The sequence below is a fragment of the Sciurus carolinensis genome, chromosome 4 (assembly GCF_902686445.1).
Source record: "Sciurus carolinensis chromosome 4, mSciCar1.2, whole genome shotgun sequence".
NCBI classification, from domain to species: domain Eukaryota; kingdom Metazoa; phylum Chordata; class Mammalia; order Rodentia; family Sciuridae; genus Sciurus; species Sciurus carolinensis.
In genome coordinates this window covers 12086723-12100205 of record NC_062216.1, presented here as the reverse complement: position 1 = coordinate 12100205, position 13483 = coordinate 12086723, and the positions used below count along the sequence as shown (strand labels likewise).

General features: G+C 47.1%; 1 protein-coding gene across 1 annotated transcript in view; it reads right to left on the bottom strand.

The window, feature by feature from the left end:
- The window catches only part of Ebf2 (EBF transcription factor 2), a 180164-nt gene that overhangs the window by 28085 nt on the left and 138596 nt on the right, over positions 1–13483 (bottom strand). The window contains exons 8-10 of the mRNA XM_047549273.1: positions 9923–10040; positions 8317–8447; positions 7553–7679 (exon numbers count right to left, since the gene is read on the bottom strand). Coding sequence (XP_047405229.1) covers positions 7553–7679; positions 8317–8447; positions 9923–10040 — 376 coding nt within the window. The remainder of the gene's footprint in view (positions 1–7552; positions 7680–8316; positions 8448–9922; positions 10041–13483) is intronic.

Genomic DNA, 13483 nt, shown 5'->3' with positions numbered 1-13483 from the left:
TACAGATAATGCTATTAAAAAACAGAAGAAATGCAAAGCAGATGAGCTATTAGCATTTGAAATCCAGTCTGCACATCTGTGCGGTGCAGCTTTACAGCGTGAGGACCCCACGCCTGCTGCAGAGCGCTGGCGAAGACACTGGGGTATGATTTGGAGCATGTGGCAAAATCCGGGCCTCCGGTTTCTCCTCCCATTTCTCCCTTCCTGCCTCTTCCTGTTGATGAACCCTAGTTCTCCCAAATGACAAGCAGAGTATTTAATCAACACATTTGGTTTTTGCTGGAGTAAAAGGGAAGTACCAGGGGCAGGTGTTTAGCACCAATTCTTTGGTTTCCTAGTGTGTCCCAACCAGCCAAGCTGGCTTCCTTCACCTCAAAATTCCACTGCACACCTCCCGAAGCACCTGTGTGCACTGGGGGCAGCTGGGGCCTGTCCTCTCTTGACCCCCATGGGCTTCCCCTTGACCCCCATCTGCAGCTCCAGGCTGCCTTGGTCTTCTCTGTTTCCTGTAAAACCCTGAGTTCTAATCTAGATCGCAACATGAAGGGCATGATGTGGGAGTTCTTGCAACAAGAACCCACCTTTTGCAGAAGAGAAGACAAAGAAAAAGGCCACCCAACGGCAGGGAGGAGCTCCCTGGACTCATCATAGCTGCTGTGTAAGCATCTTCTTCCAGTGCCGACCACAGTGAATTCTGCTTAGAGTTCTGTGTCTGTGCACACAATTAGCTTTGCAAAGGTATAGACCCTCATCTTCCCAGTAAGCTAAGTATATCTCCATTCTTAGGGTAGAAAAATGGTGCAAGAAATACTTACGTGGCTTCCCCCGCCAAGCTGGGATGAAAATCCGAGTCTCTCCACTCCGTGCCTGCCCCTTTACTGCCCAGCAGAGCCCCTCCGGGCTGCCTCCCACCAGAGCCAAGTTCACAAGGGTAATAAGCTTGTCACACCTTCGTCTTCTGCAAATTCAGTTATTTGTGAACAGGAAAATGTCCATCACCTCTAAGGAATTCAAAGCACTTCACAGGCTGTGAGTCTAACCTGTCACACTGAGATAGAAATATCCTCACATGCCATCTAGAAAACCTAGGCACAAGTAAGGCTTCTTCTGAGACCCCTTTATGCTCACTGGCTACCGTGTTTCCTGTGCCCTTCCTCAGAATAACAGGCAGAGACCAGGCTGTTGGCATTGGCCAAGTAAAACCACAGACAAGGCCAAACGGGTGGGCCTGGTGTCATTTCTAACAAGCTGTACAGAATTGGGAAGTAGGACAGGTTAGTGCTGAAGGGCAGGACTTTGTACTAGGACAGTTTGAAGTGAGTCTAGCTTGGTGGCCATATGCAGGTGACTTAATTTGCCTATGTGACAGATTTCTCATCTATGAGGTTGAGGTACTAATAAAACTGTCATTGTCATGGGAAAGGTGGTGATTGTCAGAGCTCCCAGGAAGAGCCTTCCCTGTGTGCTTAGCAGACGACAGATGTGATTCCTGAATTGCTATCATCTTTTTTTTTTTTTAATTTTTACTACTTCCATCTTACGATAGAACTTATGGGAGACTTGTTTATCAACAATTGAACGGGTAGCCCGGATTCTGCAAAGACCCACAAGGACAATAGCGAAGAGCTAAGCTCACCTCCCCTCAGGTCCTCAACTACCTGCCTGAGCTCAGGCATCATTCTCTGCAAGGACTCCTGTGGGTGGTGCAGTTTCCACAATTACAAGCCACAGCAACTCCTCCCACAAATGCCGCGCTCCGGACTCCCTCTCGCTGCAGACTTGCTGCCTCCTGAAACGAAGCCAGCCAAGAGCTACCTGCACCACCACGGCGGTAGTCCCAGAGCACGAGCCTTGCTTTTCTCCACTGCTGGCTCTCAGGGGAAACGTCTGCAAGAAGAGCAGAGCAGCGATCTCTTCCACTAAGCCTCGGCTGGCACACCGCCTCTGGGTCTCAAACCAGACGGAGGCAACTGGACTTCTCCTGATGAGCCACAGTCTCCTGTGGCTCTCTCAATTCTGCCGCAGCGAGCTGCATGTTAGCCAACCAGGGGTCGGGGAAACAGACCTGCATAGTCACCTGTGTGTGGAGGATATGTTGCTTTTCAGAGCCCTGATGTACTTAGCAGCAGCAACCATGGCAGCTGATGATTGCGTTTTGGCTATTTATACCAGGTACATCTAAAAGGTGGTGGTGCATCCTTGAATACAGAACCATCGAAAGCTGCCAGCGGCCCACCAGGAGTGTGTGTGGCAGGGGAGGACTGAAGGTGAGGTTTGCTGGAGACTTCCTTCTTGCCTCCTGCTTTCTGAGTCTCCTTCTAGAAAGTTCCTGTGTTCATGGGGAAATAGCCCAGTCTCCTAAGGCCCCTCCCACATGTGGATTCTTTCCAAGCCAGAGAGTCTCTGCAACAGCCTCACGAGCAGAACTTGGGTCTCCCAGATTCATGTCTTTGTTTAAAACACAGATTCTCAGACCCTCCCAGGAGGGCATGATTGGGCACATCAGAAGTGGCTCCAAGCATGACTCTTACAGTCAGCAGAGTTAGGGAAACACCTGTGGGTAACAGCCTAATTACTACCTGAGCTGTAGGGATGAAGAAAAGGAAACTCCCAGAGATCAGGGGACTTGATGAGAGGACAAACAAGTAATTCCCCCCTCGGCGGCCTCCGAAAGCAGCTCTTCTGCTCCCTCATCCCATCCTCTTAGACCTTCCTACCCAGAGGGCTCTCCTTGCCCCCACAAAGTTCTCTAGGTCGCAAGGTTTCCTTTCCTCTGGAATCCAGATAGATGGCCTCTTGCACCTCACCGTTGGAGCTGAGTATTTTGTCTAGGCCTGCAGGAGACTTGGAGAACTCACCCGCGGTAACGCGCCGGCCGAGGGGTGAAGGCGCCTACTCCCAAGGCGCTCAGAGAGCCGTTCAGGCTTATGACTCGGCCCTGGGGAGGACAGGCAGGCTAGAAATCCAAGAGGCCTCAGTCCAGTTCCCCACAGGAAGATGGTCACCACCTCAGGGGCCACCTGGAGCGAGGACCCAGGTCTGAGTAGAGCTGCCTCCTCTTGGATGCCCTGCCCAATCCCTGCCTTTTCACCATCAGACTGAGACTAAATTAGCTGGTACTGCCAATGGTGGCCAGTGATGGTACTGCCCATTCATTGGCCACCAATCCATTTCCTGTGGTGCCTGGGACCCTCCATGGATAACATTGGCTTCTGGTCTCCATCAACAGGAGTTGCAGTTGGCCAGTGACCTTAAGGCTGAAGTTTCTCTGTGAGTGACCAGCCTCCTGTGCCTTCCTAGGCAGCCTCCATGCCTGGCCTCTTCTCAGACTGGAAACCAACTAACCACCCCGGCCTCCCCACCCTAACCGTCGTCCTTAGAGGCACCTTCTGGAAGAAGCTTCCCTGGCTGCCTGGCTGGATGGACATCTGCAGCTGAAGGACTGAGTTTACTGGCTTGTGCTGCTTTGATATTTAAACGTGTGACGTTGATTTTTATTACATTTTATTCTTTTAATGTTTAATTACAATTATTTTCTTTTGTGAAAAAATAACAGACACAATAAGCAACACAAAAATAAGTTCAACACCAATAGCCCTGCCAACCCAGCGGTACCTGGGGCTCTCTCTGGAACAATCGTTCATTTTTCATATCTATGAAATCTGGATCATCTTATGCATACTATTTTGAAACTTTTTAAGACCTTACCTGTCCTCATGTAAGTATCCATCAATAGCATCATTTTTAAGGTTTAAAAAGTGTAAAGATGTTTCATTATTTACTTAATGAATCCCCTAATGGACACTAAAGATGTTTCTAATTCTTTCACTGCTATAAATAGTGCTCCACTGAACAGCCTTGAGCAAATTCAATTATTTTCTAAGTATATATTTCTGAAAGTAGAACTGTGGGGTCAAAGGGCACACGTATTTTTAAGGCTGGTACCGTCGGGACCCTCTTCTCTCACCGTTTATGCTCCTATAGTGGGGTGTTGGGGTCTCCACCTTTTTCTAATTTTGCCAACCTGGATATTTTTCATCTGTTTAAGAAATAACTTCATTAACTCAATACAGAAAAATTTGTGGCAACTCTTAAGAGTTGCCTTAATTTGCATTCGTTAGATTATTAACATGGTTGGACTTTTTAAAATGTTGATTCCTTCACCGGCCTCCTTCCTGAATTAGCTCCTGATGTCACTTGCTAACTTTTTGTTTGGGTATTTGATTTTTTCTCCTTAACTGGTGAGAAATCCAGTGTTCACCTCTTGATCACAAAGCATAATGTGGTAGTGGACAATAGCAGGCATAAAATAAATTTCAACTGAAACAATGAACACATTTTTTGATGCGTAAAACAATATATCCTACGGAGTCACATTCTCAGTTCATTCTTTTCCTTTTGATTTTATGCTGGGTACTTTGACATGAGAAATTTTCTTTTTATGTAACCCCTTTGGCTTCATGGTATCTGTCTTTGGGGTCAAGATGAGCAAGTCTCACCATGATCATTATTTTTTAGACTTACAACCTTTTGAAATGTCTGTATTTTTAATTGAAATATTTGAGTATATTTCAGTTGGCAATGTGAAATTAGAAATCTTTTTCCTTTCAACTACTTCTTAACGGGTTGGTCTGACAGATTAGTTAAATGTTCTCTATTTTCCACATGAACCCGAGATGGCTCCTCATGATGCTGATATTTCGGTATTTATCCACTCAACACGTGCAAAAACAGTTTGTTTTCAAATTTTCTCTTCTGTTGCATGACATTTCTGTATGTTTCTGCAAAGCCCCATATTCTTTTAATTATTGAACCTTAAAATAGGTTTGAATGTCTGGTAAGGCAAGGCGCTCTCATTTTTCAAAATCAAGTGTTCTATTTTAACACCTTTCCAGGTGAACTTTGTAAAGTCTCCCCAAACATTTTGTTGGTATTTTGATTGGCATTGTGTTAAATTTATTCATTAATCGACATCTTTACAATATTAAATCTTCCCACCTCTCCGCCAGCTGGAAGTATTTTGTCCTTCCTCTGAACTCCCTTAGCACTTTATACCTTTAAAAAAAATCACTTTCTAAACTATACCCACCCAATTTTTCAACCCTGAAACCTGAGCGTCGTCCGCTTCCCTCCCCTCCCCAACTTTCACCCCATCCAATCAATCATCAAGCCCATCAGCGCTACCTCCTAAATTCCATCCACTTCTGCCTGTCCCCACCATCAGTACCCTGGTCCAAGCCGCCATCACTTCTGGCCTGGGCCAACATGCTGGCCTCCAACTGACCTCTCTGCAGCCACACTGGCTTCTGAGCCATTCTCAGCACCACCGTGGCCAGAACGACCTTTGCAAAGGCAAATCTGATCATGGCAATATTCCCATGGCTGCCCATGGCACTTGGGGAAGAGCTGAGAAACGGGCCTGGATGTGTCATGGCTCCTTCTGGCTTGTATCAAACCTCTCTCTAATTCCTTCCTCCAGCCTTGATCATAGTGGTCATCAAATATACAATGCACTCTTTCCTACCCCAGGGCCTTTGCACCTCCTGTTCCTCTGCACTGTTCTAAGTTCTCCTCGTCACTTCAGTTTAAGATTCAGTTCCCTCAGTGTATACTCCTAGAATCCTACACAGGTCCTTTTTTAGTGCTTATCACAATTTCCTTGTCTAAGTCAGTTTCCATGAAAACACCGAGGACAATCATGTAAGTACTACTGATAATAAACATCCTTTGAATAGTAATATATGGCTCACACAACCCACTCTCTCCTGAGTGCTTTACCTGAGCAGGTGTGCTAGACCTGGCTGCCAGCTTCAGAGAGAAGTTCCATTTTCAGGAACTTTGTGATCAGGCCAATGTTGCCCAACAGTCTGAATTCAATAAATGCTACAAACCAACACTTTTGAAACCCCGTTTTTCCTGTGAAACCTTTACCAGCCTGCCAGCATTTCCTTGCACTGTGTCATTTAGTCTTCTCAGCCTGGAGAGGCAGGTGGTTCATTTTATAAGATGGGGAAGAACTGTTTGGGAGGCAAGCCCTGCTGGGAGGTGAGGCCTCCCGACTCTAGAGCAGGGCAGCTCACCTTGTCACCCTCCCCAGGTCCAGGAAGGCAGGCCCTGCAGGTTCTGGCTTTGACCCCAGCTCCGCGTCCTCGGGGGCTTGCTGTTAGAAGGCCTCCCTTCTGGCCTCTCTGACCTCACCTCCCATCGTTCCTCTCCCCATCCGCACCATCTTGTCCCCACTTTCCCGTCTGTGATCCTGGAAGGGAAGCGCCCTTGCAGATCCAGGGACCACCAGGCACAGTTCCATCGAACGCCAGTGAACCCAACAGAAAACAGCCTGCAGAGGAAAGGAGGGAGGGGGAGGATTTCCACCCTTGGCCCTGTCCTGTGATTCAGGTCTCTGTTCCCACCTGTCCTACCCAAGGTCCTCATTCCTTCCTCTGAAACCATGGGATTTATTTCCTTCCCATCTGCCTCTCCCTCTAGAAGGTAAGCTTCACTAAGATGGGGCACTCGACTTCACCCACTACGGTGTCCCGGAGACCAGCGCTGCCCACCCAGGGTAAGTGCGTGATCCGTGCCACCCTGAAGGAGTGAATGAACAGGACAGTAACTTTTTAAATTGCGATTGCAATAGAAACTTCTATGCACAAAAAAATAGCACCTCAGGTGTGTTTATTTCAGGTGAGCAAAACCAAAGGCAGCATTTTAAATAAATATACCAAAAAATTACCCCTTCCATCTACTGTGAATTACTAGCTACTCAGACACGGACACTTCAGCAGAGGAGGGGCCAAGTCCAAATGAAAGAAGAACACATTACATACAAAATGATATTACTAAAATTTTGTAATATGCCTGGTCTACTTTCTTCATTTAATTATTTCTTGTTTATGTCCCTTATTTTCTCTTTCGAAGTACAATACCCTAGTTATCTCCAGTGGTCAGCTATTTCCCAAGCCAGTCTTGTTTTTCCAGAGATAATGCATTTGGAATTTACAAATCCTCCACCTGCTCTGCACAATATACCATTGCTTCTTCCAAAAGTTTCTAAACTGAACTGGGAAGAAACTTTGTTTTATGTGCTATCTGTAGCTTCCACCTAGAAAAAGCAGTAGATACAAAGCAGATGCTCAAAAAATAATAGACTAATATTTACTTTCATAAAGTTAAAATATACCACTCTGCAACATAAGTGGGCAACTTTTTTGAATTCTTTTCCAGAAAATTTACTTACAGCTAACAACTTTGTCTAATTGCTTTTATCTGATTGCTTGGATAAGACTGTTCTAGTGTGGTTCCAGCAGAGATCAGCAAGGGTGTACGCCTGAAACCACCTGCCAGGACCATTCCCTAGACCACACAGAAGTTGCTGAATTAAAACACAGGTTTAGAATTGAGTCCACACTTTCCCCATTCAGTGTCGAGCACTCTTCCCACATGACAGGAAAGACCTAGAAAAACTAGAATGATTTCAAGTCGAGATGCTGAGCACCAGAGCAAAGGTGAGCTGGAAGCATCCCTGTCTCCCCAACATCACTGTCTCACCTACCTGTGTAAATGAACCTTCCCGGGGCTCCTTTGCAGAACTGTTTGGATTTATAAGATAATGTCACTTCCACTACTCCAGGGATGTGCCGAGGAGGAGTCTGCACTCGGATGGCATGAGGGGTTATTAGCTGAGAATGAACAGGAAGGGAAATGAAATACCCATTAGCCAAGCCATCGCCAAGGAAGCTGCTTATGGTCTCACTTATTGATCTGGCAATTTCCGAGCTGTTGCTTATCTTTTGGCTATGAGTTCTGTTGTTTATCTGACTAGAAGACTAGACCCCTTCCAACTTAGAAAACCGAAACTACAGGAATATGTGAAGAAAGAGCATTGCATAACCCGAGACAACCAATAGTGCTATTTGGCCCGTTTCCAGTATACTTCTGTGGACGTGAGTCACAGAATTACATTACGCCTTTGCTCAGACCCTGTCCTCCTGAATTTTCTCCCACGGAGCATGATAGCCTGCGCATATCTCTGCTCCTGTATCAGTAGACTTTTTTTGAAAACATGATTTTCAATGGTGGAATAATACTTTATTAATTTTTTTTTTAACCATTCTCCTGTAATCCAGTATCTGGCCTCTTTCTAATTTCTCACAATTTTACCCAATACTGCAATGGATGTTTGTCTTTTTAAAAATGTCCCTGCAAGGAGCATGACTCCAGGCTTTCCTGTCCTTCCTGCTCCCAGAATTCTCTTTCCCCAGATGAAAACCACCTTTGGGCCAAAGGAGAGGAGAGAAACCTGCTGCCTTGGCCTACCTCGCTCCACACAAGCATGGTGCCAAACACCACCTGGAGGCCATCGAAGAAGTTGTCCCCAATGATGATGACCATGGCTCCTCCCGTGGTCCAGCCTTCACTCGGGCTGATGGCTTTAATGCAGGGGGTCGCTGAGGGAACAGGAAAGAAAAATCAGCCCTCTCCTTGGCGGCGGAGTTGGGAGTTCTGGGAATGACTGTCCTGGGAAGCTGTTGGCCATTCCACGGAGTTCAAGTTGGGCTTTATTGACCTGCCAGCCTCCCCTAATTGGTTGTTGGTTGATACCAGGTCATTAAAGCCTAATGAGTTGACCATTATGTAGGAAAAGGTGAAACACTTAGCTAATTGTGCAAAGGGTGCTTGGAAAACTCTCTTGTTTTTGCCCATATTTTTATAAGCTGATCACACCAGAAAAGTGTAAATCCCTTTTCTCTCCCCACCTCCTCTGCCCCGAGATGTGAAGATTTACAAGGCCCATGCATGTGCCAGGCAGAGGAGGAGAAAGCAAACTCTATTGTGGCGGAAGGGGCTTTTCAACTCTATGCTGAGACGATTTCTGATCATCCTCCTAACTTTGTGGGAAGGATTTTCCTCCCTTTGTCCACATGTTCCAGGTCTCTGGACTTTACATCCCAACAGGAACCCAATATGGTTTTCAGGCCATAACTAAAGTCAATCCATCACTCCATTTCCAAAGTTGACAGGGTCAAAGGTGGAGGAGAACTTTGGCAGGACTCCAAAAACATGAGCCCCCTTTGAACAGCCAGTCAATCACATCCAATCAGTCAAAAGAAACGCGAGGGGCTCCCAGCTCTGAACTCTGGGGTTTTCTTCTCCCCTTTCAATGCCCACCGTGGGAGCATTAACACCACTCCAAATTCTTTACTGATTCAATCATTTTCTTTCAGTTCATTAATTTCTATTTAAAATGATACAAGATACATTTTAAGGGCCGAGTTGGGGGCGGGGACCAGGGGGCAGTGTATAGCAAAACAGCACATTAGAATAGTAGCCTAATTTGGTCACTCATTCTAGATTAGAAGGTCTCCCCACCACCATGAGACGGGGTGCGCAGAAGGGAGGGGAACGGCGAGATGGAATTTCCTTAGGTTTGTCAGTTACGTTCATCGATACACTTTAATTTTTTGGACAACTTGAAGTTTAACAGTTACCAGTATTTCTAATTACTTTAATGCACTTGGAAAACTACCCAGAGCAGCCCGCGGTTCCTTCTTGTTCAAGCAAACAAAAACCAATTAGTGTCAGTTTCGTTCTGCACATTGTTTTGTTTTGCGCACAGTCTGTTTAAGGGCACATCTGACACTTATTCATACACGTCTGGCACGACCACGTTCCTGTTTAACTAAGATGTCATGGGCCTACATTTGCCTGAGATGCCCGTCGAGCAAAAAGAAAAACAGAGCAGAGTGGAAGAGACCCGGGGCAGCGGAGGGCCCGGAGCCGGCGGTGTTTACAGCTTCTCTCACAAACCCGCAGGGCTCAGTGGACCTTCCCACTCTGACTCCCAGACGTAAATTTGAAATTCAAACAAGAAAACTTGCGGAGGACTTGGTCCGCCTGCCCGGCTCAGCCCAGACAGCCCTACCTTCCGACGGGTCGAGCCTCCTCGCCCTCCGGCCGTGCTTGGAGTTGTTGTGGACGAACATGTTGTCGGAGACGGCCAGCACGTGTCCGTCCACGTTCACCGTGGTCGACAGCACCACCTGCGGAGTTAGCGTGACAGTGGGTGAGTTTTGCCTCGAGCCGCACATGCCCCCGAGTTCTGTTTGGCCACCCTTCCATGTGACCAAGGGGACAGGCGGGACTCAGGGATGGGCCGTGTTCTTCACAGTTCCACAGGATTCCTCTTCCTAGGATCCAGAAGAAGCTGATGGGAAAACAGGGGCAGCCGGGACCTGGTGGTGTTGTGCATTCGTATTCAAACTCTGCCTGGGTCCCCAAGTGGGAAGACTGGCCTCTGCCGGCTGGCTCTAGGAGCCCAGTTCTCTGTTGAAGGATGGGACCATCCTTCCAGGCAGGGCCTTCAGCTGCTGCACCACAGTGCCCGCTGGGTGTGACCCAGAACGTGGGACGGAACCACCAGCTGGAAGGTCACTTCTCCACACTGGGGAAGGGTCCCTGGTACTTCCAATGTGCCCTGACATCATGCTGGGCATTGGGATGCGGGCCAGCCCGTTGTCTGTGGCATCCCCACCCACCAGGGAAGAGCAGCAAAGATGTTCACACTGTCGGTGAGAAGATAAGGTTCCCGGAATTGAGCTTCGAAGACACAGAACATTTAATATCTAACTGGAGGCAGGGGAAGAGGTGGGTGTGGAGTCCTGGCTGAGTCAGGGTCTGGAGTCAGACTGAATCCAAATCCCAGGCTGCTGCTCCCTGACACGAAACCGTGGACAAATTACTGAACCCTTTTGAATCTCAATTTTTCTTATCTGTAAAACGTAAACAATGCTGCCTGTCTCGCTGGACTGAATGAGATAAAAGGAGGAAAAATGAGATAATACATTGAAAACACTCAGCACAGCGCTCGGGACGTGCCAAATGAGCATGAGCCCTGTGCTATCTGCCCCTGCCTTCTCGGACCCGTCTGTGAGGCAGAGGACACTTCCCAGGGAGACTTTCCCAAGCTCCAGACTCTGGGCAAGGTTCTAGAAAAGGGCACAAGGAGGCAAGGGACCAGCAGTTAAAAGCATGGCCCCCACCTTCAGAGGGCCACTTTCAGGCTGAAAGAGATACTAACACGTGAAAGGAAGAAGAAGAATGGAATTGAATTGAGCTCCACATTGTGCACAGCAGGTCTGAGTGGGAGAAGTTCAGGGGCGGAGGCCAGCAGAGTGAGGCAGAGGAGAGGGAGGCCAGCAGAGAGGCAGAGGAGAGTGGCCCACCACACTCACCCACTGACTCCACCCAGGGAGCCGAGTGGGCCTGGACTGGCTGCTTCTCAGATCATGGCGCTTATTCATGGCAATTTTTTTTTTTTTTTGAGAAAGGAACTCATTACATACAAATTCATACATATGTACAGACCTTTTGAGGACGGGCACTGAATGGGTACATAATGAGGAACAGGCTTCAGAATGATCCCTCCTACCCAGGCCCCAGATGAAATCTGTTGATATCTTACTTGGAATTGCCCTGCCACCCCGTTCTTACCTCCTAAATGAAGGCGGAGTGGGAAAGAACTTGACCCTTTCTTACCTCCTAATATGGAAGAATTAGAGAGCATTTTAAAAACTTTTTATAATGAATAATTCCAAACAAAATTGACTAGCATAATGAATCCCTAGGTCCCACCATCCAGCTTCAAGAGTTATAAAAATATGGCTGATCTCATTTCATCTATACCACTGCCCATGTCTTACCCCCATAGAAATTCCATAGAAATGGATGTTGACCACAGATTTGGGTTTGTTTGTTTGTTTTTTTTCAGACAAAATCAACATGCTTTGGAATGCATGGAGCGTAGCTGTCCGATTTACAGTTTACACCCCTCTCATGACATGGAATATTCCATTTCCCCAGAGAGTTACTGGGTCTATTTGCAGTCAATCCTAACCCCACCTCTCACAAAGCAACACTTTTCTGATTTTTTTTTTTTTGGCCTATGGAATTTTACATGGCATCTTTTAACATTTTCATATTTATAATGTAATAGGATTGAAAGAATCCCTCAGACCCATAAGCCCACAAATCATGTCATGCGGCCTCACTCTGTGGGCACGATGTCGCGCATGTGAAGTCTTACATGGACGTAAGTGGGTTTCAATCATTCAACTCAACAGGTATTCGCTGGGCTCCTGCTGCACGCCAGGTATTATGACAGGCCCCGGGAGTCGAAGAACAAACTTCAAGGAACCTCAGTTGTCATTCAGAAAATTATCGCCCATATAATTGCTCACCATTCGGGGATGGAGCTGTCTAGCCTGTGGTCTGTTTTCAATTGTGTCTGTGGTTCACATGTGAGCGTCTGGGAAAAGTCCTTCTAGATAGTTCCTATCCTGTGGAGGCAACCGTCAAGCGGAGTCATCCTCCACTTGGGGCCAGCGCACCCAGGCAGAGACTCCTATCAGAGAGATCTCAGCAGTAGGAGATGGAGGCACAGCCCGGGGAGAGACGGGACCTCACGGTCTCGGTTCAGGTGAATGTGGAGGTACGTGCTTACCCTCTGGAAATAACAGAATGAAGGGGGGAAAGAGGAATTGGACCAGCTGACAGATTGTGCATGCCAGTGGCTCTTCAAAGGCATGGCTCTGGATGCTGGAACACAAACCAGAAGTCCCCCAAACAAGAATGAGAGGGTGCTCCAGGGCTTCCTCGCTAAGAAGGTGTCCGGGCACGCTGAGGGGAACCCGGCCCTGCCCGAGGCTCGTGTGGAAGCACTCATTCAGAGCCCACTTTAATCCACTCCACAAGCTTCTTGTCATGCTGTCCATTAATGCTCCTGCCACAAAATATGGGGCTTTCACGAGCCAGCGGATTTCATCATTGTCCGTTTGGGTGGAGTGAGACCTAGTTCCAAAGTGAACATTTCCCGAATGACATACCCTGGTGGTTCAGATGCACTTCATTATTTTCTATTAACAATGGAAATAAATTTTAATCTCTTGCTGGCTAGCACTGGCCTGTCATGACAGCAAGGGAATTAACCTGAATTATTTCAGTGTCTGCAAAATTTATTACAAGATTTTAAATTACGTCCAAATGTATGTGCGTGTGTGCGTGTGTGTGTGTGTGTGTGTATAGATATGAGGCGAGTTCCAGTTTTTCATATTCTAAATATCTTTGGCTGTGAGGCACCTAGAAAAGCTGCTATTAAACCAACTTTTCAAAATGTAATGGACTTAATCCACAAACTCCACCACATGAAACCAGGCAAGCTGGGCGGCGGCTGCTCCCCTACATGGAGACTCACACTTGAACACTGATTTTTGCACACTTTCCCTCTACTTCTGGAAGAACAAACAAGGTGAGAGAGGCGAAAATACATTTGGTTGAGTCAGAGCTTTGACATCAACTCCCTTCACCGTTTTCTGATGAACGATGACAACGCTGATATTCTTCCACCCGGAGAAGTTAAAATTTCTGAATGTTTTAGGATTGAAGGAAGTGGGGCGTACATTCCAACATCATCTCACTCCCAGGCCTT